Below are 25,054 nucleotides of genomic sequence, written 5' to 3' on the forward strand. Positions count from 1 at the left end.
GCGTCCCCGGGTGGGGTGGGCAGGAGCTTGGGAGGCCTCAGTGGGGTAGCCGTTTGCACCCTGCTCTGCTTCACAGGGGAGGGGGCGGGGACCAGGAGGACTTTGGAACCTGTTACTGAAGGTGTTGTAGTAACAGGGCGCAAAGTCAAGACACGCGCAGGGCGCCACGACCCGCCGCAGCCGGCAGAGCCCGGCGGGCCACCCCGGTCTCCAGTCTGGGGCTGGGGTAGCGACACCCCGCCCCACCCCCACCCCCGCGCCCAACACAGATCCCGCCTCGCCTCCGGACAACCCGTGAAAGCGGCGGCGGGCACCAAGGGTCCCAGGGCGCTGCCCTAGTGTTGGGGGCGGGTCTCGAATCGCCGAGCTCCGGGGCGGGTCACGGGCGCCAGCTCCTGATTGGCCGGCCGAGGCGGTAACGGGCCAGGAGCTGCTGGATTGGCGCAGCCGGAGGCCAGAGCAGGAGTAACTGGACTCCAGGCGGCCGGTCGCAGTCCCGGAGCCCGAGGGGCTGGCGTCTGCGCCGGGCCCAAAGTCTAGGGAGAGATCCTGACCGGGACGCGCGCACCATGCCCTACCTGCTCATCAGCACCCAGATCCGCATGGTGAGTACCCGCTGGCCATCCCTGGGAGTTGGCGTTCGGCCCCGGTCAGGGGTGGGGGAGCGCTGCAGACCGCATCTCGGCGCCTCCCTCCCGGGCGACGCCCGCGGGTGGCCGGACCCGGAAGCCGCCCAGAACACGCCCCCCTGGGCGGCCGGGAGGGAGGCTGGGTCTTGGACTCAGCCTGATCCAGGGACTCGGAGAGCTCTGGCGGCCCGGCGACTACAGCGCCGCGAAGGGGGCCAGGTGAGTGCGTCCCCACCACCCAGCGAGCTCCGGGCGCCTGTGGCTCCGGTCCTTCCTGCCTTCGGGAGGTCGGAGCCTTCGGGAGGGACCCAGGAAGTCCTGGTCTCACATGTGCAGCACCCACTGCCCCACACAGAGCCACTCCGCCGGAGTGGGGAGTGGGAGTGGACTAACCTGAGGGAGAGGGTTGTTAAAGAAAAGGATGTGCTAAGACGCCAAGACCCCTGTGCCGAGTGGCCCACTAGCTGCACCCTTAGGCACTTCCAGGAAGAGCTCTCCTGAGACCTTAGAAAAGGAAGAGAAGAACCCGAGACAGCCCATGGGGTTAGAGATGGGAGAACACCATTCAACAGTGAGAAACCACGCCCCTTTCCCTGGGCACAGTTTCCTCTGCAAAAAGAAGGTGCTGGTTGCTCCATGAGTCCCCATTTGGCTTCAGAATAATATGACCGAGTCCCCAACCTGGGTAGCAGGATGCTCCTCTGCCCCTTCCCACTCCCCAGTGCTTGGGTGATCCATCAGAGAGTACACAGCTCCCTTGGGATGCAGGAAATAACAGATGGGCTCACCACTGGGCAGGAGAGGTCTTGGCAGTGCCACAGGGCAGTGGTTTAAGAACCAGTCAGCTGTGCAGTTGTTACAATGTAGACTCCTGGACCCCTTCCCAGACTTCCGGAAGCACTCTGGAAGCCTGGGGCTTGGGAATTCAGTGCTCCTCAAGCAATTTAAAAAACTAACAGTTTCATTGATGTATTATAATACATATCACCACAGAATTCACCAAAGTGTACAATTCAATGGTGATGGGGTTTTTTTGGTTGTTTTTTTGTTTTTTAGCTTGCTCAGAGTTGTGCATCCATCACCATAGGCAATTTTAGAACATTCGTATCACCTTAAAAAGAAACCCTGTACCCATACCCTGTCCTTAGCAGTCACTCCTCATTTCCCCTGGGCCCCTCAGCCCTAGGTAACCACCCGTCTACTTTTCGTTGTAATATGTGGTCTTTGGCCTCTTTCACTTACGTGATGTTTTCAAGGTTCATCCATATTGTAGCACACATCAATACTCGTTCCTTTTTATTGTCAAATAAAACTCCATTGAATGGCTATACCACATTTTATTTATCCACCGATCAGTTGACAAACATTTAGGTTGTTTCCACTTTCTGGTTATTATGAATAATGCTACTGTGAACATTCGTGTGCAAGTTTTTGTGTGGATATGTTCTCATTTCTCTGTTCTCCAGGTGATTCTGATACACAGATATAGGCGGTGGTGCCTGGCGTGAAGGTGTCAGTAGCTGGGCATTGCCCAGCCGGGCCTAGAGGGTGCAGGGAGGCCCCACATGGCTCAGCCTGATCCCTGATGGACTCCACCCCTTCCCAGCTTGTGTTTAGCCCCCAAGATTCCTTTCATCTCCCTCCAGTCTTTAACTGAAGCGGGCTCAGAGCCAGCAGGCAGGGGAGGAAGGAGAGGCGAGACCACGCATCCCTACCTGGCAGCCAGCCAAGCAGCCACTGTGACTTACCTTGCAGGAGGTGGGCCCCACCATGGTGGGCGATGAGCACTCCGATCCAGAACTGATGCGGCATCTGGGGGCCTCCAAAAGAAGCGTCCTGGGAAACAACTTGTAAGTAGTAGCATTCCTAAGGATCTTCTCCTTGCCAGCCCCTAGACCTGTCTCTGTTCCTTTTACACAACAGGACAATGCCACTGCCTAGCCTCAGGACCCCTCTGCCTGCATCCTGGTGATCTGTCCTCTGTAGGCTTTCTCTGAGAGCTTTCCCACTGGCCCTCCCTTCACAAGGGAGCCCCTGGACAAAGTCCCAGGACAGAATCCGGTTCCCTGAGTATAGGGCTCTGCAAGTGGACTGCTCCTTGCCCTGCCCTCTCATCTCTAAACTGGATCCCATCAAGGCAAAGACAAGCACAGAGAAAGGCTTCTGTCTTGAAGGGATGGCTAAGTAACAAAGCTCAGCCCTAGAAACAGGGAGAAGGGAGCCTGGGTCCTGCTTCTAGTTCAGGTGCTGCCTGGGGACTTAGCCACTTCCCTTGGCATCCTTCACACCAGCCCCAAGTCTAAACAGTGATTAATGCTTCCTTTTCTGCCCCTCACCCTTTCCTGCCATAGGCAGGGAGAACTCTGGCTACACAGGCTCAAACTCCTGAGAAGGGTCACCAGAGTGCACCCCAGTTAAAAGAAGGGAAAGACGTGAGCTGGCCGTAGCCCCCTGGTCAGGGTTGGAGGGCAGAAGCCAACCCCATCCCTTTGCCATAAGGCTTTTGTCTCTGAGATGCCCAGCCTGGGGCTTCAGCCCTTTATCTACCTGATGGCCCTTCAGAATCAATTAACCCTGAAAAAAGGGAAACCAAGCATTCTCCATCCTAGGGAGTGGCACTCAAGAGCCAGGAGCTCTTGGAGGCCAAACTTATTGCTCCATGACTGCAGGACAACCAGGCAGCAAGAGGGCAGAGGCCTGGAGGAGGGTGCCAGGGAGAGCAGGCAGCTCCTGCTGAATGGGCAGTGGCCCAGGGCACATGGAGCTGTTGTCAGACTCATGCCGGTTCTACTCTCTGGATGACATCGGGAAAGCTGCTTTACTCCTCTCTTTTCTCACTTATAAAATGAGAACAGTAACAGTACCTCCCTTAGGTTGTTGGGAGGAATAAATGAGATGATGCAAAGAGCTTAGTAGATGAGGGGCAGGGAATGTGTACTCAGCCTGGCACCCAGAAGGCACCCAGCAAACGTCAGTCCCTGTTAGGAGTATTCCTGACCAGGCCTAGTCTGCAGCAGATACTAGCTTGGTACACGGGGCTGTGCTGTGTACCCCCTCACGCCACCCTCCTTCTCTTCACAGTTGTGAGTACTACGTCAATGACCCTCCTCGAATAGTCCTTGACAAGCTGGAGCGCAGGGGCTTCCGTGTGCTGAGCATGACAGGGGTGGGCCAGACGTTGGTGTGGTGCCTGCACAAGGAGTGACCCTCCCATGCTGAGGAGCCGCAGTCACCCCTTCTCTGGAATGGTTGCCATGGGCCCCAACTCCAGGACCCTGCCTCACTCACCGCCACGCCCATTCTTCCCAAGTCATCATTTTCCTCGGCCCAATACCACTGGGCAATGAACGGCCTTCTCTGAAACCTGCCTCAGCCAGTGGGGAGGCAGGGGCCCTGGCCCTGGTGCCCCCAGCTGCCCCTCCAGCTTCAGGCCTGGCGTGGGCCCTGGAGGAGGCTGTGTTCTGTGGCAGGCTGAGGAGCTGGCAAGAGCCAGGCTGCCCCTGGCAGGGAGCATGGCTCCAGGACTGGGCGCGTGGGTCCTACGTAGCTAGTCCAAGCCAGCAAAGGACCGTGATGAGCAGTTGCTCCTCTGCTCTGCTGGCCACTGACTCTCACCGCGTGGAGCGCCTCCCTGGGGTCTGCCCACTCCCTGGGAGGGAGAGCCAGGCCTGGGTGGAGCCCTCCGAGGCAGAACCCAGAAACCAGGGCCACGCTTGGGCAGGCATACACCCTATACCTATGTATGCAATAGAGGTAGACTCTTTAAAAAAAAAAAAAAAAAAAGTTTATTGGTGATGTTTAAGAAAAGGGCTGTGGGATGGGAGGGCTGGAGGCAGGAAGCTAGGAGGCTACGTGGGCTGCCCAGCCTGGTCTTCCTGCTGCATCTGGGCGATCAGCTGCTGCCTCTCAGCTGCCTGGCGCATGCGCATCATGACGAGACTCTCATAGTCCCTCTCAGACCGCACCGAACCCTGGGGGGACAGAGGGAGGACACGAAGTCATCAGGGTGGCGGGGCACAGCCCCACAGATTCCAGACTCGGAGGACAGGGCCTAGGCAGAGTCACCGCCAAGAGTCAAGGAGGGAGGATGCCCAGGAAGGGAAGGACCCTGGAACATCCTGCAATCCCAACTCACCCAAGTTCCTTCAGGGCAAGCAGGCCTTTGGCCCCAGGCCAGCTTCTCAGCTGGCTCCCGTTCAGCCCATCTCAAGCAGCTATCACCCCACCCCGCCTCCCCTTTCCCAGGTTCTTCACATCTACAGTCAGCTCAGGTGAATCACTTCCTCATGCTCTAGCCAGGCCCTCATCTCCCTTCATTTCCTCCACCCCATGGCTTCTGCTTCTCACAAGCTACCAGTGAAGGGGGGTTGTCAGAGGCTTAGAAATACACTCCACTCTGCCAAGTGGAGGTGAGAGCACTGACCCCTCCCAGCTGCCCACCCTCCCTGTGGTCTGGCTCCTGCTGAAGATGCACAGGGAGTCCTACCCTAGACACAGCCTCACTCAGCCCCACCCTAGAAGGAGAGAGAAACAAGCATGAGGCCAGCTTGCCTCCTAAAAATACACACCAGGGCTCCTGGAGGGCAGGGACCGTGGCTTTTTCTTTTATGATCTTGCCCGCACAGTGTGGGGGACTGAACAGTCCAATATTTTCATAATCAAAAGAATAATAAACGACCACCTCAGTGGGCCAAGGCTGTGGGGTGGAGAGGCAGCTCTACAGGAGAGCCCTGAGCCACCAACGCCATGCCCTGATAAGGTCTCCCTCCGTGCAGCTGAAGCTGCATGAAGAAGTATGAAGCCCACTAGAGTTGGCACAGAAGGGAGCCAGGCCAGGGGGGCTGCACAGTAGAGAGCTGCTGAGGCCTGTTTCGCAGTACCCCAAGCTGATGCACCTTCATGGAACAGGCCAGGAAAAAAGTTCGGTTGTCAGTGACCCAGGAAATTAGAAGGGAGTGGCTGGGGTTAAGATGCCAGGCCCTGGCCAACTGATTTGGAGTCAGGGGCGTAGAGAACCCGGAAGCGTTACCCAGCCCAGATCCCCCTGCTCTTCTCAACAGCCCCACGCCTCCTCCTCTCTCCCAGGCCTCCACAGCTCCTTAGGAGAACTGCCCTCCCAGCCAGGCCCAGCCCCTTCCCCAGAGGCAGGACCCCAAATGAGGCCCAGGCAGCCCCACAGGAAGGCAGGACACTGGCTCTCAAATGTCCTTTCCTTCCCTGAGGCTATCTGGGAAAATCGAGGAAGGCTGAGGAAATGGAGCAGCCAGGCTTGCTGTCAGGCCAAGAGGAGGGCAATTCTCCCCTCCCCAAGGTAATGCTGCTCTGCTGAGAAAACTTGAAGTCACCCTTGGCATGCCCCGAGCCTGGCCCTGGGAGGAGCCAGCCCTATAGGCACAGGACTGCTTCCCGTTAACACACCCTCTGCCTCCTTCCTTCCCCCATCCCTGCAGGCTCTGCTAATGAGGGCCTGTCACCGGGGCCCCAGGGCTGAGTCACCCACACCAGCGACAGGCCTCTTCCTTCCCCAGCAGTCATTCCACACACCTGCCTTTCAATTAGCTCCCACCTCCTGGAGCTCCTCACCCCACACCCACGAGGGCTGGGGCACCAGGCCTCCCTGAAAGGGTGCAGGGCATTGGGCTGTGGAGGAAGAGGCGGCAGCGTGGTGACGTGGTGACACACAAAGCAGGGCTGCGCCTGACGGTCCCCAGAGGAATGTTACGCTCCCCGGTGACCCAGGGCGTTGCCACCGCCCCAATCCCTGCCTGCGGATGCTGCAAATACCTCAGAGCATGAGACCAGCCTCCCACCTGACTGAGTCAGCCGAAGACAACAACACGTCTCCACAGACATGCACTGGCACAAACAGCCAAGCCACTAATCAGCCTGGGAGCCAGCAGCGGAGAGGCCAGCCTCTGGCAGGGCCAGGGAGAGGGCAAGGAGCCACCCCGGATCGCGCCGCAGCTGCCCCCGCTCCGGCTCCACGGAGTGGAGTGCTGTTTCTTCCTCCTGGGGTTTTTCCACTGCCCTATCAAGTAACCAGGCCACTCCTGTCCCTCTGGGAAACTCCCGTCGCCAGCAACTCAGCTTTTTCGGCTCTCCTGGACACGCGGCCGAAGGTCCCCGCTGAGCAGAAACCCGGAGGCCTCTGCTTTTGCCAGCAAAGGCGGCCTCCCTGATTCTCGCCGTTCACTGCTCCAGCGGGACCAGATGGCCCCCAACTGCCCTTGAACCGGGCTTCTGAGGTACCAGGCTTGTCTGCTGGCTCCCCAGGGCCCCATGGAGATCTGGCGGAAAGGCTCCTTTCGCAGCGCCTCCTTCTTCAAGCGGCTGAGCCTGTGGCGGCCGCGGAGACTGCGGCGACAGGGCAGCATGCTCAGCCAGGCCAGCACGGCTGGAGGGGACCACGAGGAGTACAGCAACCGAGAGGTCGTCCGGGAGCTGCGAGGGAGGCCAGATGGCCGGCGCCTGCCACTGTGGGGGGACGAGCAGCCCCGGGCCACCCTGCTGGCCCCGCCCAAACCCCCTCGCCTCTACCGAGAAAGCTCCAGCTGCCCCAACATCCCGGAGTCCTCGTCCACCTGTGCCGCAACCTATTCTGCCACCCTGCCCTCCATGTTCTCCCTGGCGGACGGCCTCCACCAATACTCCGACGAGGACCTTTTGGACACGCCCCCCTTCCAGAGGACACCTGCTCCGGACGTCAGTGATCCCTTCTTCTCCTTCAAAGTGGACCTGGGGATTTCACTTCTTGAGGAAGTTCTACAGATGCTGAGGGACCAATTTCCCAGTGAGCCGAGCTTCTGAATGGGGGGAGGGTGGGCAGATGTGGGTGAAAGAGCCAGAAGCCTGGGGACCCAGAGAAGGAGGGGAGAGTCGTGGATTAAGGTATGGATAGGAATCCAGGTCCCTGCCTTCCCTCTGGGTCCTGAACAGTTCTCTGAGTCACCCCAGAGTGGAGGGACAGAGGTACAGAGGCAAGCTGAAAATGTGAGGGGGGCACCTGCTGGCAGAAGCCCTGAAGGCAGCTAGCTAGGCTGGGAAAGGGAGGCCACGCCTGCAACCACAGAGACCAGGCAGAGGCCAGCAGAGAGGGAGGGAGGCATAAGGGGTGAGTCCAGGAGTGGAGGATGCACAGACTGGGCACGACAGATGGGTGCCCTGCGCCAGCTCCCTCTGAAGCCACTGTCAACAGAACGAGGTTACAGGACAGGTCTGGGCAAAAGTGGTCCAATCCAGGCTGGAGTGGAAAGTGGGAGACCTAAGGGGAGAGGGATGAAACAAGCGTGACCTTGTACAGTATGGTAACCACTAGCTGCACGTGGCTGTTTAATTGAAATTAAATACAATTTAAAATTCAGCCCTCAGTCACACTAGCCACATTTCAGGTGCTCAACAGTTACATATGACTAACAGCTACCACACTGGACAGAGCAGAGTGAACGTTAACATCACTGGAGAAAAGTTCTACTGGGCAGCACGGGCCTAGACCATGGCCTGGGGCCTGGTGTGGGGAGGGGGAAGCATATGGGGCCTGCAAGGGACGGGAGGGGCTGACAGAGTAGGAAGAGTGAGGCAGGTAGAGATACACAGTGTAACTCTGGAAAAATGCCAAACAAATCACTAGCAGAAAAGGGGGCATGAGAGACTCAAAGTGCCAGTACAGCTGCCCAGAGCACGAGCACTCCCTGGTGCCCAAGGAAGGAGGCTCTGGGGACGCCAGGCACAGACAGATTGCGAAAGGGGGCTGTGGGGAGTTCCCAGAATTATTAGTGATGGGAGCCCTTGGGAAATGCAACAAAAAACAGTGGCAGGTTTCCCTCCTTCCTGCGCCCATGAGAATATGGGAGGGAGGACTGGATCAGGGACAGACACGAAGCTCAGAGCTGTTACAATGAAGAGGCAAGCTGGTCTCTAGAATCCTCACCAGGACTGAGGAACTTTGCTTTGCTCAAAACCTCTGACGACGGGGGGGGGTGGGGGGTGGGGGGGACACACGACTCTGACGACGGGACTACAACCCCACCCTGAGGCCTGGCCAAAAGACTTGGAGCCAGAGCCCGGTTGGTCGCATGTGCTTCTGACACCCCAGGCCTTTCCGGGTGTGGCAGAGGGGGAAGTGAAGCCTGGACACACAGCGCCTCCACAACCCAAACCTGTGGCCTCCCCCTTCCCTCCTCTTGTGTGGCTGCGCTGAACTGAAAGCCCCCGTGGGATGGTGATAAAGAGAGCTCTTTGTAACACAGCCTATGGAGTGCCGTCTGGGGCCGTGAAATGCTGGGCCTTAACTGTGGGGAAACGGTCTCTAAAGAAGAGTCCTGAGTCAAGCTCAGACCAGGTCCTTTGCTTCCTCTGTCCAGGGTCTGTGACACACTCCAGAGAGCTCGTCATCCTTACCGCCAGGTGAGGGGCGTGGTAGCGTGGTGCCTGAGGCAATGGGAGCAGAGCCCTTGCTGACCCGAGGAGGGGCATTCTTCCCCACAGAGGGACTGGAACATATCAGCCTGAGGCTCTCACACAGACACCCGGGCACTTCAGAGAAGGGAGAGAGAGCTCTTGTCCCACCTAAGTGGGGGCAAGTGTAACCAGGGCTTTGTGTGTGTGTATACGTGTGTGGTGGGGAGCAGAACATAAGCCTTCATGGAGCTGTCAGGACTAAGAGCCGGTGCTGGGGGTGTGTCAGCTCAAGCGCGTGCTTTACCACAAGTCGGGCACCAGGCAGCACCTCAGTGTCGGCAGGGTAGCCAGTGTTATTTCTAAAGAGGAGATATTGCCTCTTGACATTAAGTCCCCATCTGGGACAGCCATGGACACACCTGGAAGGAAGCTGGGGAAGGAAGCAGCCACCCTCATCACCGGCCCCTCCCCTGAAGCACCAGGTCATCTCAGTGCCAAACGCTTCACATTGTAACCAAGTAACCCGCAGGCCAGGACAATGCCTTTGGGTGATGATGAGAGACCCAAAGGGGACCAGAACATGGAAAATAAGGTCTAAGAGGTCTGCACAGGGTGGGCCCCACTGGCACTCAGAGAGGAAAGGGGATCAGCAAGAAATCTCAGTCCTGCTTGGATTGGCGGACCTGCCAATCTCTCCATATTCCTGATGACTAGGATTTGCGAGGAAAGGGCCCTGAGAAGAGCCCAAACAGGAAGAGGCGCCCCGAAGCCTGAGTAGGCCCGGCTGCGTGAGGCCTGGCTCCTTACCTGGGACAGTCCTGGGTGGTTAGGGCCCATTGTGCTCTGGGGTCGTCCCTCCAACCAGGAAATCTTCAGAGGGTTATCGACTAGGCCCACTTCATTCTGGACAGCCAGCTCCTGTCAAATACGGCATCCAGTCCTGGTCCCATCACTCCAGTCAGCTACAAAGTGGCTCTCTCTACCCCCGCAGAAAGAACCAGAACCAGCACTCTCACCCTCCAAGCAAAGCACAGCAAACTTCACACAATGGTGTGCTGAAGCTCTGACCTTCCTTGTGTGCCACATGAGCTTTCTGACTGGGGAATGGGGGAAGGGGAGAAGGCAGTGCGAGGGCTCCAACCTGGAGGCATGCTGGCTTCCAGGGGAAGGTGGAGGGTGTGGAGCCAGGCAGCAGGAAATAAAGCCATCCCCGGAATATTCTCCTGTCTATTCCTTCACTCACTGTGCCTCTACTCCTGGGAGCTGGAGGGGCTCTGGGGAATCTTGGCTCTGAGCTGGCCCAGAGATGCCCTGGGAGTGTGGACACCTAAGCTCAGAGGGCCCACAGAACTGGATTCCTCCCCTGGAACGGCAGGGCTGTCAGTAGCCCCCAAAGCCCCACATAGTACTCACCGCAGCCCTGATGGTTGCAAACTCCACCACGGCGGTGCCTGCCTTCTTACTGGACAGTACCAGGTTGAGCACCTCTCCGTACTGTGAGGATAAGGGGGTCCTGGTAAGCATGGCTCAGCCTTCAGGATGGCCCAGCTCACACCAGAGACAAGCCTGGGCCACCCAGAGGCCACTAGGCCATTTTTAGCTGGGGTATAACCTCTCATTGCTAGGTTCCCAGAAAGGGGAGATCAGAGATGGGAAAGAAAGGTTCTCCCGCCCCTCGGGAATGCAGAGGACAGCAAAGGAGAGCTTGGCAGACGTGGGAATTTAGACCAGCAGAGACGCACAGCTGCCTCAGCAACTGAAGGAGGTGAAGAGGATGGGGCTTTGGTGCCAGACAACAGCCTCCTCTCTCCCCACACACGCAGCCAAGCCCTTTGCTTCTAAGGATGGCAAGGGAGGGGGCACATGGCAACATGAGTGACTGGAGGGCCATGGCCTGGGGAGAAGGTCTATGACAGAAAAAAAGGCAGCTAGAGGGCTTCCCTGGTGGCGCAGTGGTTGGGAGTCCGCCTGCTGATGCAGGGGATGCGGGTTTGTGCCCTGGTCTGGGAGGATCCCGCATGCTGCGGAGCAGCTGGGCCCGTGAGCCATGGCCGCTGGACCTGCGCGTCCGGAGCCTGTGCTCCGCAACAGGAGAGGCCACAACAGTGAGAGGCCCGTGTACCAAAAAAAAAAAGGCAGGTAGAGATGGGAAGAAGGTTAGGCCTGGAGATTCTGGGGTTTGGGCTAAGGTGGGGCTTAAGGAAGGGGGAGGGAAGCTTAAGCTGGGGAAGGAAGCAGCCACCCTCATCACCGGCCCCTTCCCTGAAGCCCCACCTGAGGCCCCACCTGAGATGATGGGTTAGGGGGAAGTCAGCAGGGCAGACCTTTTGAAAAAGCCGCAGGAGGACATCTCTGGAATAGCCACCTTGTGACTTGGCCTCCTTCTTGCTCTTCCACTTGAGCTGAAAAGACAGCAGTGGGCGTCACCATTAAACACTGACTTCTCAACAGAACCAGACACTACACCTGAGCTTTACAGTCTGAGCAGACACCCCCCCTTCAAAGCACTGGTAATCTAGGGAGCAACCCCAAAATGCATTCCCCTTGAAAACCGACAGGCAGGTGGCCTGCTCACCCACAGCTACGCTTCCAGCCCTATAAGATGCTCTCCTTCGAGGGCCTCAGAGAGGGCTGCCCTGCAGCCTTCAGGGCTAAGAGCAGCCTTTCACGGCCAGCTCTGAGAGGCCATCCTGATGCCCATGCAGTGGGAAGATGGAAGGATGGGATGTGGGTAGTTGTGTGGCTCCCAGAGATCCAGCGTCCCTGCCAGAAGCACCTGTGCCCATGGAAGCATCTGTTCTGCTGAGAGGAGATGGTGTAAGGTGGCCTATAGATCCTCAGGGCTCACCTTTAGCTTGGGGGTTCCTTTGCTTTCAGGATTTTCTGCCATTCCTAGAAAATTTAGGAAAATTAGCAAGGTAGAATATGATGGAGTCAGAGGTTCTCTCTCCCAAAGGAGACACAGCCCAGGGCCAAAGGACCTAGAAAAGATCACTCCTGACCAAGGGCAGTATTTGCCCCGCCCTGCTGTGGAGCCTGGTAGGGCAAGTAGAGGCAATCCCACCCCAACCCTGAGGAGCTGTCACCTTGGGACAGCTGCCCAGCTGCCTGCTGAAGGCCATGGTCAGCACTCTGCCAACAAAGGGCTATGAACCCCTACGGGGGGCAGAAGGTAGAGGTACAGACCACACAATTCTACTGAAACAAAGTACCCCAGGGCATTCCCTGCCCCGCCCTGGTGATCTGCTCCAAAATAGAGCCAGCTCTGCTTGGGACTAAGATAAATGGGGCCAGGAGATCTCAGGTAGAGTGAAAATCTAATAGGCCTCAGAGAACTGGTAAGAAGAGACAGGTGGCATGTGTCCAAGTGGGGTGCCCAGGGGGTTCCAGCAGGTGGAAACTTCCAGAACAACTTCCCTGAGCAGCCAGTGTGGCCACTCTGGGCATCAAGAGCTGCCTCAGAGGGGGAGGCAGGTTTGGGGGACGGACTCTCACCTCTCAACCTCTGTTCCCGTTCCTGGCGTATCTGCTCCTGGATCACCCTCTGCTGCTCCTCCAGCTGTCGGGAACCCTCTTCTCGCAGGCGTTTGATCTGCAGAGTGGGAGTTGGGGAGGGTGACAGTTCTGTGCAGATCCAATTCCAGGTTGGCTCACCTTGCAAAGGTCCCTGGGACATTCCACCTACAAGCTAGGCTCAGCAACCTGCAGGTGGGACAGATTACCCAGATCCCACAGAAGAAAGTGGAAATGGCATGCCCTCTCCAGCCACGGCAACCCCTTTGCTCCACCAGCCTCCTCCCCCTGCAGATGGCCGCAGTGCCTGGACGCTCACCTCTTGCTCTAGTGTCCCGGTGCTCCGGCTCTCCTCCTCCTCCTCCTCCTCATTGCCGCCTTGGGCCTGGGCCTGCCGCTCCCGGGCCTCCAGGTCTATGAACAAGTGTTGAATGACCCAATGTCTGGTCTAAGCAGTTTCTACATGGCCCCAGCCTACCAGGCTCTGGCTGCTTCCCCAAAGTCTCACACAGCATGAACCTATACAGTAACTCTGGCCCCTCCCTCAACACCTATGTGCTCCCAAATTAACTTCCATTGAGAAAAGTCCTAACAAGGAAGAGAATAGGATCCAGCTGAGTGGCTGGGGTCTGGAAAAGTCAAAGCAGCTCACGCTGACCAAGCTGCTTCTCCAAACAGTGAACAAGGTGTGAATGGGTGCTTATGTCAGCAGCCCAGGGCCACGGGTCAGGGCTGCCAGTGGGTGGAGCTCCTGGACTCTGTTCCTGTGGTTTGGCACCACAGCCTGACCTGCGACCTTGCCATGGCTTTGATGCTCTTCCCACCAGTGAGCTTGAGTTCCCACAGAATCTTCTTTTTTTTTTTTTTGATGCGTTAGGTCTTTGTTGTTCTGTGCAGGCTTTCTCTAGTTGTGGTGAGCGGGGGCTACTCTTTGTTGCGGTGCGCAGGCTTCTCATTGCGGTGGCTTCTCTCGTTGCGGAGCGCGGGCTCTAGGTGTGTGGGCTTCAGTAGTTGCAGCACGTGGGCTCTAGAGCGCAGGCTCAGTAGTTGTGACGCATGGGCTTTGTTGCTCTGCGGTATGTGGGATCTTCCTGGACTAGGGATTGAACCCGTGTCCCCTGCATTGGCAGATGGATTCTTAACCACCGCGCCACCAGGGAAGTCCCACGACGGAATCTTCTACCTCCCCCCTCAACTCACATTTACCAAGCCTCACTGTGGACCTGGCTACAATGGCTCCTACAGGGATGGCAGCCTCCATTCAAGAACATCACCCCAGGTCCTGGAGCCTTCCCACCTTCCAAGAGAAACCTGCTTGTGGCCCTGTTCCAGGCCAGCTGCTGTGACAAATGCTTCTTTCAGGTCTCAGACTCACCACTTTGTTTTCTGTTCACTTTACTTACCTAAACTCTTCAGGTTTGTTTGTTTTTGATGGATGTACTGGGATGGTATAGGTACATAATAAATATATGGATGTGAAGCAGGCAAGAGGAAGGGGAGAAAAATCGAGTAAAGAATGCTTGGACCAATCTTATGGGGGTGATGAAAATGTTCTAAAATTGATTTAGAGTCATAGTTGCACCATTTGGTAAATTTACTAAAAATCACTGAATTGTTCACTTGAAATGGGTGGACGATATGATATACAAAATATATGTTAATAAAGTTGTTTTTTAAAAGACAAACGCCTGGATCTCTTTGGATCCTTCTGAGAGGATTTCACAGAGTGAAAGCTCTGTGCAGAGCTGGGACGAATGAAAAAGATCCAAGACAGCATGGCCAACAAGGACACTGACTGTACTCATGTTGTGTGGGTTCAAATCCTGGCTCCAGCAAGTTCTTATCCTTTTGGTGCCTTAGCCTCTTTTGTCTATAAAAAGTGGGTTTCATAACACCCAGCTCCTTGGATAGTTGTAATAATTAAAAGAGGCAGTAAAACATCTGTCACCAGTGCTTAGCTAATAGCACACCTAGTCACTGTTATTATTCCTAAGACTGTCCTTTAGGAGCCACCCCTGAGAACAGGGTTCTGCCCAGAGCCGGGGCCGCAAAGCTCTGAGTTGCTGGAACTGAAGCTGCAGGAGGAAAGGTGGGGGAGCTGCAGGAAAGCGGTCCAGGGAAACTGCAGGCTACCAGCACCACGATGTCACCTACCAAGCTTCACTTTCTTCCTTCTCTCATCAAGTTTCTGGGTTCTCTCTGCTGCCTGCTTCTTGGCTTTCCTGACCTTGTCATATGCAGCCTAGCAGAAGAAAGGAACACGGAGGAGGAGTCAGCCAGGGAACACACACAGAGCCCAGCCACCTCCCTGGCCCTGCCGCTAGCCCTAGAGCCATCAGGAGGCAGTCTGGTGACAGGGTCTCCAGGCTAGGACAGCAAGGACTGTGACACATGGCCAAGTATAGAGGATGAAGCACACAGTGGTCTATAAATGTGGAGTAATTTAGATAGAGAAGGATGAGCTTACCCTGGCAGCAGCATCGGTCAGTACCTCCAAGGCCTGAGAAAGCTGATGGAAGAGTTCAGCTAAACATAGGGATCAAAAAAGAGAGAAGAGAAAAGTAAAGTTAGACTTGATGATGGTGTGCTCCCTCAAAAGAGCACCTCAAAAAAGCCACAGGCTGCTAGAAAAGCAGACATCAGCAGATGATGGACTAGCAAGGAAAGGTGAGCGCATCAGCAATTGACCAGATGCTCCTAACATGCGAAGTGCAGCCTTGGAGCCCAGCGCCCAAAGCCAGGCTGTGTGCATTGGCCTCCCACGGCACTCACACCACGCCCAGGTGGGTTGGCCTCCTTCTCCACATGCCTAGGAGAGGCTCACCTGCTCTGGGATTATCCGGATTTTTGTCTGGGTGGCAGGAGAGGGCCTTCTGCCTATATGCCTTCTTCATCTGGAAGAGTCAAGATTTGGTTATTTACTCTCTTACCCCAGGACAGAAAGGAAAACATTGTTAAAGTGATAAGGGAAATCCAGGGAGTACTCTCCATCGCTAAAAGAAAGGCTGCCACACTGAAACAGTCACCTCACAACCACAGAGGACACCTGCAGTGGAGGCAAAGGCCGTGGAGGGAGCTGACCACTGCCCTGCAGCAGAGGGGCTGGGCCTGCTTCCTCCTGAGCACCCAGTCTTACCACTGTGGATGTCAGAGGGCTCCTGGCAGGGGGCAGATGTCCCTATAGCCACCTGGAAACAGGCACTCTCACACACTCATGGTGTAATGTAATATAAACCAGGGCAACCTTTCTGGAGGGAAATTTAGCCATCAAAATTTAAAATGTACTTTCCCTTTGACTTACTCTGGAATTTGGACTTGTAGAAGCATGCCAAAATAAATATGCAAGGATGTCCACTAAAGCATAGTTTATATTAGCCCCAAAGTGGAGCCAACCAAAATCTCCAACAACGGAGAGACCCATTAAAAAAATTACCATAGACATGTGCTGTCTAGAAAGGTCTTCAAGTCCTCATCACAAGAAAAAAAAATCATAACAATGTATGGTAACAAATAGCAAATCATTATGTTGTACAAAATGTGCCAATTATACCTCAACTTAAAAAAAAGAAAGAAATATCTTCAAGGTAGGGTACATGAAAAAAAACAAGGCTTAGTATATACAATGATCATTTTGGGGTTGAAAATAAACAAGAATATAAAAGAAATGTAAATAGTTAGAGACACTCGGGCATGTGCACAGCCCTTGTTTTCTCTTCTTTCTTCAAAGCAATCATATGAAACTTGTGGTTTCCTTTGGAAAGAAGCTGAAAGTGGAGGGGAAGGAAACATTTACTTCTCATTTTATACTTTTCTGTAGTTCAAATTTTCAAACCTTAAACAAGTCTTACTTTATTATCTTTTTTATTGATAACAGGGGTTACCTTGGTGGCGAGGCTATGGTCCTTTTTTAGTTTTTATCTTTGCACCTCTCTGTATTAAAAAGAAAGTGTTTTATTTCTTACATTAGTAAAAATAAGCAAACATAGCCACCAAGATTCTCATTTATATATTCCCCACACATAAGGGAAAGCAGAATACAAAATCCCAGAAGCTACCCTCTGCTTCCTGAGGCCTTGCTCTCAGTTCTGCCTGCACACCTTACCTACTGCTCAAACCTCCTGGGAGGAGCCTCTAGACCAGAACCTCTACCAGTAGCTAAGAAGACTGGCTTCCCAGGCTTCCCAGAGGGAACCAATAAACACTTCTATCCAAAGTGTGCTAAATAAGGGGCTTTGGAGTCAAGCAGCCAGCGCCTCCAGGGGAGGGCCTGCGGGCAGGTGCCTAACTCCACTCCCACCTCCAGAGCTAACGAGGGCCAGGAGCCACCTAGCCCAGGACCTCTGGGGTGTGCTGCCACCTGCTGGGCCATGGCTAAAACCACACCTTCACCTGCCAGGGCAACCAAGCCCATCTAGCTCTCCTGGCTGAGCCTGAAGAAGCAGGAACTACTCCCAGGACAGGCTTTGAGCCGAGAGGGTGTAGAAGTGCTTCCCTGCTCCCCAACCTTCCCAACTGCCCACCTACATTCACCTCCCACCGCAACTTAGGTCTTCACCATTAAAAAGAAATGACAACAATAACAAAATCTAGCTGTTTTCACTATTAAGAAATAATAATAAGGGAAGGGGAGGTGATAGTTTTATATATAGTCTCACACTTGGAATGTCATCTTTACTCTTTAGGCACCTTATCATTCATCTTTTCTCCCTTTTACTCTTTCTTTTCCTTTCTCCATTATGCCCAGGGCCTTATTTCCTTTTATTTTAAACCAAGCCTTTATTATATATTCTTTATATTTAAGGGTCCTTTAATTGTTTTTTCAAAAAGTAAAACAATACAAAAAATATATAAAGAGAGAGCTAAAAAGCTAATGTTCTGGGCTTCCCTGGTGGCGCAGTGGTTGAGAATCCGCCTGCCGATGCAGGGGACACGGGTTCGTGCCCGGGTCCAGGAAGATCCCACATGCCGCAGAGCGGCTGGGCCCGTGAGCCATGGCCACTGAGCCTGTGCGTCCGGAGCCTGCGCTCCACAATGGGAGAGGCCACAACAGTGAGAGGCCCACGTACCACACACACACACACAAAAAAAGCTAATGTTCTTTCCCCATTTCCCCAGCCCTCTCTCCAAGGTTCCAGTGTTAACTGGATGGTGGGTGTCCTTCTAAACCTTCCCCCTTGATCATTCCAACAAATGATTTGGGGTCTTGTTTTGGGGTCTTTGTGGTCTTGTTTCTGTCTCTCCACCCCAACCTCTCTCTCTCTGATCCCAGGCCCTTTCTCTGAACTGGTTTAGAGGAAGAGGAAGGGAGAAGAGGGTGTCTATTGCCTCAATTTGTAACACCGCCCTCGGAATGAGCTTCCTCAGGACCAGGATTAGCAGGCGTGCACTGATACTGGAGGATTTTGTGGAAGATGGTTTCTTTTATATCATGGGGCTCTTTTAAAGAGTTACATTTTCTTTTTTGTAAATCTAAGAGGGACAGTAAAAGGGAGAGAGGAGCTAAGAAGGAATAGAATGAAAGAAAAATAAAAGAAGCATGGGGGTGCTGGGTAGTAGTACATTCTTCATTTTCTTTCTTTTTTAAAAGAATACTTTACAGATTTTTATTCTAAAGGAATGATATTAAATATTATTTTGTGTTTTATAATTCATTTTAGATGTTCTATATCAGAAGATTGGTGTGGTTTTTTTTCACTTAAACAGGAAAACAAAACTGTTCAAAAAAAACCCTTATTATATAATAATGGGAAATACTCTACATATATTAATTTGCTTCCTTATCAATTCTCTTTCCAGAATGTGTTCCTTTGACATATGTCTTTAACAGTCTCATCAGACTTTATTTGAAGCAATAGTACAACTGGACCTAGGTCACCTCACTCCCTGGCTGGGTGGACTCCCCATCTTACCCCCACCCCTCCAGCCTCCCACACTCCCAACATCTACAACCAAACACAACTGCTCCTATCAACTTGATGTATCCTGGACCCCTATTCCCTCAAGGCCTGACTGGGCCTCTATTTCCAAATCACCCTTTAAAGGTGTAAGGGGTTGAACATTCTGTGTCTCAAGAACCTATTGGAAAAATTTACCAGTCTCATGAGTAGGGGGAGAGGTGAGGCCAGAAGGTCAAGGTCAGGCTGGTATTCATTTTTAGAGAGGAATGTCTAAGGATAGGAGGGGAGCTCTCCCAGAGCCCTTCAGTACAGCACCGAATCTACCCCACCTCCCAGGTCCACTCATGGAGCAGCTAGGATATGGAGGGGCTGAGCTGGAGCTGGGGATACAGAGGAAAATCAGGAATTTCCCTGACACTGAAGAGAAAGGACACTGCTTAGCAAGGAAGATGGCTATGAAAACAATGAATTACACTGAGGTTGTAAAATGCCTGTAAGAGAGGGCCCTAAGAATGGAAAGAAAGAGAAAAGAGTGGCTAATTTTAGCCCTGAGGGCCTCACAGAGGAGGCAATATCTGAGCTGGATCTGAAAGGTGAGTAACAGTTCTCCAAGCAGAGCCAGAAAGGGCATTCAAGACAGAGGATATGGAAGAGCCCAACTTCTCTTCAAGCCCCAGACAAGCTTAGAGAAGAAATATGTTTTCCTTTACTAAGGAATAAGTATGGAGAACAGAAAAAGACATGAAAAAGGAGAGACATGGTTGCAATAAAACATGGGAATAAAAATAATGTTTTTGTCAAAGAATATTTTGGTTAATTAAAAAAAAAATTCAACCAAAGTAAAGTAATAGAAGAAAACCAGGAAAAGAATAAATTCATACCAACAAGTTTTAATGCACAAACTTGGGGTGAAGAAATGCTAGGGAATGAGAGCATACATGTAGGCAAAGAAATGCAAACTGGGCCAAGCAGAGGAGAAAAAGATTAAAGTTAACTCAGGTATGATACTCAAAGTACAAGAAAGTTAATGTGATTCATAAGGTATGTGTGATTCATAAAACAGAGAGTAGAACAATTAGAAGGGAAAGCCCCACAGTGCATATGAGCAGGGCCAGATGTGGAGAGCCTTCTGAGTTCAAAGTAATGAACCAGGATGAATGACTGAGGAGGCATTTGGGGTCTCCAAACCCAAAGAACTTGAACCTCAAAGTTCTCTGTGAGCTAATCAAAGTTTATCATAAAGCACAAAGGCAAGATTAATGGAACATATAAGCATGGCCAAAAAACAAATAGTAATAAATGTAAAAATTCAATGTATAGTAAAAAGTATTACTAAAATCCAATACACTGAGTGAAAAAAAAAAGGTTTTAGCTCTTCATCTCAAACCATACGCCAAAATAATTCCAGATAGATAAAAAAACTAAATATAAAAAAAGACACTAAAAGAACCTAAAGAAAGAAAATGATGGTAAAGAAAGAAAATGATGGGATTTTTAATCTGCTTTTAGGATGGGGAAGAAATTCCTAAGCATTAAAACAAGGGAAGGAATCACACATGCATGCACACACACATGCACACTTACACAAAATGAATGGATTTACAAATGAAAAAATTTTAATTTCTCTAAGTAAAAAACCACAGACAAAATTAAAAGATGAGGGAAATGATAACAGAAAGAAGTATCTGCATGAAATATGACACACAACACAGTCTTCACTATGTAAAGAAATCATGCAGAAAAAGACAAGCAAGAAAAAGACAAACTACAAGAAAATAGAAAGAACATGAAGAGACAATTCATAGAATATAAATGGTTAACAACATGAAAAATGTGCACAGCAAAGGAAACAATAAACAAAATGAAAACCCTCAGAATGGGAGAAAATATTTGCAAACGAAGCAACTGACGAGGGATTAATCCCCAAAATATACAAACAGCTCATGCAGCTCAATATCAAAAAAACAAATGACCCAATCAAAAAATGGGCAGGGGCTTCCCTGGGGGCGCAGTGGTTGAGAGTCCGCCTGCCGATGCAGGGGACACGGGTTCGTGCCCCGGTCCGGGAAGATCTCACATGCTGCAGAGTGGCTAGGCCCATGAGCCATGGCCACTGAGCCTGCGCGTCCAGAGCCTGTGCTTCACAACGGGAGAGGTCACAACAGTGAGAGGCCCACGTACGGCAAAAAAAAAAAACCAAAAAACTACAATAAGGTATCACCTCACATTGGTCAAAATGGCCATCATAAAAAAATCTACAAACAATAAATGCTGGAGAGGGTGTGAAGAAAAGGGAACCCTCTTACACTGTTGGTGGGGATGTAAATTGGTACAACCACTATGGAGAACAACATGGAGGCTCCTTAAAAAACTAAAAATAGAGCTACCATATGACCCAGCAATCCCACTCCTAGGCATATATCCAGAGAAAACCATAATTCGAAAGGATGCATGCACCCCAATGTTCATTGCAGCACTATTTACAATAGCAAGGACACAGAAGCAACCTAAATGTGCATCGACAGAGGAACTGCTAAAGAAGATTTGGTACATATATACAATGGAATATTACTCAGCCATAAAAGGAATGAAATAGTGCCATTTGCAGAGATGTGGATGGACCTAGAGATTGTCATATAGAGTGAAGTAAGTCAGAAAGAGAAAAGTAAATATTGTGTAATATCCCTTGTATGTGGAATCTAGAAAAATGGTAGAGATGAATTTATTTGCAAAGCAGAAATAGAGTCACAGATGTAGGGAATAAAGTAGGGAAAGGAAGGGTGGGATGAATTACAAGATTGACATATATACACTACTATGTATAAAATAGATAACTAATGAAAACCTACTGTGTAGCACAGTGAACTCTACTCAATGCTCTGTGGTGACCTAAATGGGAAGGAAATCTAAAAAAGAGTAGATATATATATGTATGACTGATTCACTTTGCTGTACAGCAAGAAACTAACATAACATTGTAAAGCAACTATACTCCAATAAAAATTAATTAAAAAGAAAAACATGAGGGACTTCCCTGGTGGCACAGTGGTTAAGAATCCGCCTGCCAATGCAGGGGACACAAGTTCAATCCCGGGCCCAGGAAGATCCCACATGCTGCGGAGCAACTAAGCCTATGTGCCACAACTACTGAGCCTGCGTGCCACAACTACTGAGGCCCACACGCCTAGAGTCTGTGCTCTGCAACAAGAGAAGCCACCTCAATGAGAAGCCCATGCACCACAATGAAGAGTAGCCCCTGCTCACCGCAACTAGAGAAAGCCTGAGCACAGCAACAAAGACCCAATGCAGCCTAAATAAATAAATAAATAAATAAATTTTAAAAATAAAATAAAATAATGGTTAAAAATACATGAAAAATTTTCAGCCTCACATGCAAAACTTAAGCCCTTTTCACCTCTCAGTTGACAACAAGGAAAAAAAGGATGGTATTTAATGTTGGTGGCTTTGTGGTGAATATGTAAATTGACACCATGAGCCTGGTTTTTCTTTTTTAAGGGGGGGCTGTACTGCATGGCTTGCAGGATCTTAGTTCCCTGACCAGGAATCGAACCCATGCCCCCTGCAGCGGAAACACGGAGCCCTACCACTGGACTACCAGGGAATTCCCAACACAATGATTCTGGAAAGCAATCAGGCACTATATATCAGGAAGCTTTGAAAAGTGCAGACCCTTTGATTCAGCAAGGCCTCTTCTAAGAGCCTATTCTTTTTTTTTTGGGGGGGGGGGTATGCGGGCCTCTCATTGTTGTGGCCTCTCCCGTTGTGGAGCACAGGCTCTGGACGCGCAGGCTCAGCGGCCATGGCTCATGGGACCAGACACCCCCCAGCATGAGGGATCTTCCCAGACTGGGGCACGAACCTGTGTCCCCTGCATCAGCAGGCAGACACTCAACCACTGCGCCACCAGGGAAGCCCTAACAGCCTATTCTAAAAGAAATACTTAGAAATTTATACAGTATTTACAAACATTGCTGTTCATTTATAGCACTATTTATAAAAGAGAAAGTCAGAAATCATCTACTTTCCAAAACGACAAAAATGGTAGCTAGCACTTACCACATAGCAAGCTGTCTGAAGTGCTTTACTTATAGTAACTTACTTAACTTTTAACACATCCCTATAAGGTAGAAATTATTATCATCCTCATTTTACAAAGGAGGAAATTGTGATATAATGAGGCGTTCATTATGATACTGAAAATGCATTCAATGAAAAACCATGCAATCATTATTTCAGACAATAGTTGCTCTACTCTAGCCATACACCATAGAAAAAACTGTGGCTACCACCCCACCCATGCCATCAAAGGCCAAATAGGGAGTCTAGACTTCCACCCTTACCAGCTGTAACAAAGCACCCCAAACCTTTGCCAGGGTGGTGTCAGAGAAGGCCAAGAAGGGAGTACACCCTCACCAGATGAAAATATAAAATATCCCTGAAAGAGAGGGTTATAGTTGACATTTAGTTTTCACAATGAGCTTGTATTACTTTTCACATGAAGAAAAAGACTGTTAAAAATAATAATAATTAAATTCTCCAATCAAGTGACAGAGTGGCTGGGACTTCCCTGGTGGCCCAGTGGTAAAGAATCTGCCTTACAATGCAGGGGACGCAGGTTTAATCCCTAGTCAGGGAACTAAAATCTCACATGCTGCCGGGCAACTAAGCCCAAGTGCCACAACTACTGAGCTTATGTGCCTTAACTGGAGCCTGTGTGCCACAAACTATAGAGCCCACGCTCTGTGGAACCCGCATGCCACAACTACAGAGCCCACCTGTCCTGGAGCCTGCATGCCACAACTAGAGAAGAGAAAATCCACATGCCACAACTACAGAGAAGCCCACGCACCACAACAAAAAGGCTGCACACTGCAATGAAAGATCCCGCATGCCTCAATGAAGATCCTGTGTGCCACAACTAAGATCCGATGCAGCCAAAAACAAACAAACAAACCCCAAGACCCATCTATATGCTGCCTACAAGAGACTCACTTCAGATGTAAGGACACACACAGACTGAAAGTGAAGGGATGGAAAAAGATATTTCATGCAAATGAAAACCAAAAAAAGCTGGGGCAGCTAAACTTATATCAGACAAAATAGGTTTTAAGACAAAGACTGTAATAAGAGACAAAGAAGGTCATTACATAATGATAAAGGAGTCAACCCATCAGGAGGATATAACATTTGTAAATATTTATGCACGCAACACAGTAGCACTGAAATATATAAAGTAAATATTAACAGACCTAAAGGGAAACATAGACAGCAATACAATGATAGTAGAGGATCTTAATACCCCTTTTTTGTCAATGGATAGATCATCCAGACAGCATATCAATAAGGAAACATCGACCTTAAATGACACATTAGTTCAGATGGACTTAACAGACATATATATAACACTCCACCCAAAAGCAACAGAATAGGGGCTTCCCTGGTGGCGTAGTGGTTAAGAATCCACCTGCCAATGCAGGGGACACAGGTTTGAGCCCTGGTCTGGGAAGATCCCACATGCCACAGAGCAACTAAGCCCATGCACCACAACTACTGAGCCTGCACTCTAGAGCATGTGAGCCCAAACTACTGAGCCTGCATGCTACAACTACTGAAGCCCACATGCCTAGAGCCCATGCTCTGCAACAAGAGAAGCCACTGCAATGAGTAGCCCCCGCTTGCCACAACTAGAGGAAGCCCACACACAGCAACAAAGACCCAATGCAGTCAAAAATAAATTAATTAATTAAAAGAAAAAAAAAGCAACAGAATACACATTCTTCTCAAGCACACATGGAACATTCTGCAGGACAGATCATATATTAAGCCACAAAACAAGTCAATAAATTTAAGAAGACTGAAATCATATCGAGCATCTTTTCTGACCACAATGGCATGAAACTAGAAATCAATTACAAGAAGGGAGCTGGAAAATTCGAATATGTGGAAATTAAACAACATGCTACCAAACAACCAATGGTTCAAAGAAAGATCAATGAAAGCAAGATGTTTTTTTTTGAAAAGATAACAAGACAGACGAACTTTTAGCTAGACTCCCCAAGAAAAAAGAGAGGACTCAAATAAATAAAATCAGAAATGAAAGATGAGCCATTATAATTGACATCACAGAAATACAAAGGATCATGAGACTACTCTGAACAATTATATGCCAAAAAATTGGACAACCTAGAAGAAATGGATAAATTCACAGAAACATACAACCTACCAAGACTGTATAATGAAGAAACATAAAATCTGAACAGACCAATTGACAGTAAGGAGATTGAATCAGCAAATAAAAATCTCCCAATAAACAAAAGTTCAGGACCAGACAGCTTCACTGGTGAATTCTACCAAACATTTAAAGAAGAATTAGGGACTTCCCTGGTGGCGCAGTGGTTAAGAATCTGCCTGCCAATGCAGGGGACATGGGTTCAATCTCTGGTCCAGGAAGATCCCACATGCCACAGAGCAGCTAAGCCCGCGTGCCACAACTACTGAGCCTGCACTCTAGAGTCCATGAGCCACAACTACTGAGCCCGTATGCCACAACTACTGAAGCCTGTGTGCCTAGAGCCCATGTTCCACAAGAGAAGCCAC

At 50.9% G+C, this 25,054-nt stretch overlaps 4 protein-coding genes across 8 annotated transcripts in view; 2 read left to right on the forward strand and 2 right to left on the reverse strand.

The window, feature by feature from the left end:
• RMDN3 (regulator of microtubule dynamics 3) overlaps window positions 1-708 on the reverse strand; it is a 29,285-nt gene extending 28,577 nt beyond the window's left edge. Inside the window, exon 1 of one of the 2 annotated variants that reach the window (XM_067028981.1) lies at window positions 579-708. In XM_067028981.1, coding sequence (XP_066885082.1) covers window positions 579-604 — 26 coding nt within the window. In that variant the 5' untranslated portion in view covers window positions 605-708. The remainder of the gene's footprint in view (window positions 1-578) is intronic. The other variant, XM_067028982.1, reaches the window with a different exon arrangement.
• GCHFR (GTP cyclohydrolase I feedback regulator) lies at window positions 463-4,393 on the forward strand. 2 transcript variants are annotated; one of them, XM_067028988.1, is made up of 3 exons: window positions 463-848; window positions 2,385-2,479; window positions 3,711-4,393. In XM_067028988.1, the coding sequence occupies exons 1-3, from the start codon at window positions 570-572 to the stop codon at window positions 3,832-3,834; spliced, it is 498 nt and encodes a 165-aa protein (XP_066885089.1). In that variant the 5' UTR covers window positions 463-569; the 3' UTR covers window positions 3,835-4,393. The 2 variants fall into 2 exon arrangements, with proteins under 2 accessions (XP_066885089.1, XP_058914079.1); XM_059058096.2 differs by having other exon boundaries at window positions 463-605.
• Window positions 4,391-25,054, reverse strand: part of DNAJC17 (DnaJ heat shock protein family (Hsp40) member C17) — a 39,814-nt gene continuing 19,150 nt past the window's right edge. The window contains exons 2-11 of one of the 2 annotated variants that reach the window (XM_059058072.2): window positions 15,364-15,433; window positions 15,007-15,065; window positions 14,694-14,781; window positions 12,859-12,953; window positions 12,522-12,618; window positions 11,875-11,918; window positions 11,351-11,428; window positions 10,440-10,520; window positions 9,834-9,944; window positions 4,391-4,600 (exon numbers count right to left, since the gene is read on the reverse strand). In XM_059058072.2, the coding sequence (XP_058914055.1) occupies window positions 4,478-4,600; window positions 9,834-9,944; window positions 10,440-10,520; window positions 11,351-11,428; window positions 11,875-11,918; window positions 12,522-12,618; window positions 12,859-12,953; window positions 14,694-14,781; window positions 15,007-15,065; window positions 15,364-15,433 (846 nt within the window). In that variant the 3' untranslated portion in view covers window positions 4,391-4,477. Of the gene's footprint in view, window positions 4,601-9,532; window positions 9,945-10,439; window positions 10,521-11,350; window positions 11,429-11,874; window positions 11,919-12,521; window positions 12,619-12,858; window positions 12,954-14,693; window positions 14,782-15,006; window positions 15,066-15,363; window positions 15,434-25,054 lie in introns of those variants that run through there. The other variant, XM_059058071.2, reaches the window with a different exon arrangement.
• On the forward strand, window positions 6,475-14,214 carry C3H15orf62 (chromosome 3 C15orf62 homolog). 2 transcript variants are annotated; one of them, XM_059058077.2, is made up of 2 exons: window positions 6,475-7,419; window positions 13,670-14,214. In XM_059058077.2, the coding sequence occupies exons 1-2, from the start codon at window positions 6,909-6,911 to the stop codon at window positions 13,969-13,971; spliced, it is 813 nt and encodes a 270-aa protein (XP_058914060.1). In that variant the 5' UTR covers window positions 6,475-6,908; the 3' UTR covers window positions 13,972-14,214. The 2 variants fall into 2 exon arrangements, with proteins under 2 accessions (XP_058914060.1, XP_066885088.1); XM_067028987.1 differs by lacking the exon at window positions 13,670-14,214 and adding an exon at window positions 8,990-9,126 and having other exon boundaries at window positions 6,828-7,419.

This window comes from Kogia breviceps, chromosome 3 (assembly GCF_026419965.1).
Source record: "Kogia breviceps isolate mKogBre1 chromosome 3, mKogBre1 haplotype 1, whole genome shotgun sequence".
In the NCBI taxonomy this organism is placed as follows: domain Eukaryota; kingdom Metazoa; phylum Chordata; class Mammalia; order Artiodactyla; family Physeteridae; genus Kogia; species Kogia breviceps.

What these genes read in the sequence shown, in the direction of transcription:
- GCHFR (XM_067028988.1), top strand. Translation starts at nt 570, where the DNA reads ATGCCCTACCTGCTCATCAGCACCCAGATCCGCATGGTGAGTACCCGC. An exon ending in AGCGCCGCGAAGGGGGCCAG is followed by an intron (nt 849 to 2,384) that starts GTGAGTGCGTCC and finishes CTTACCTTGCAG; the next exon opens with GAGGTGGGCCCCACCATGGT. An exon ending in AGCGTCCTGGGAAACAACTT is followed by an intron (nt 2,480 to 3,710) that starts GTAAGTAGTAGC and finishes TTCTCTTCACAG; the next exon opens with TTGTGAGTACTACGTCAATG.
- C3H15orf62 (XM_059058077.2), top strand. Translation starts at nt 6,909, where the DNA reads ATGGAGATCTGGCGGAAAGGCTCCTTTCGCAGCGCCTCCTTCTTCAAG. An exon ending in GCTGAGGGACCAATTTCCCA is followed by an intron (nt 7,420 to 13,669) that starts GTGAGCCGAGCT and finishes CTGCATTGGCAG; the next exon opens with ATGGATTCTTAACCACCGCG.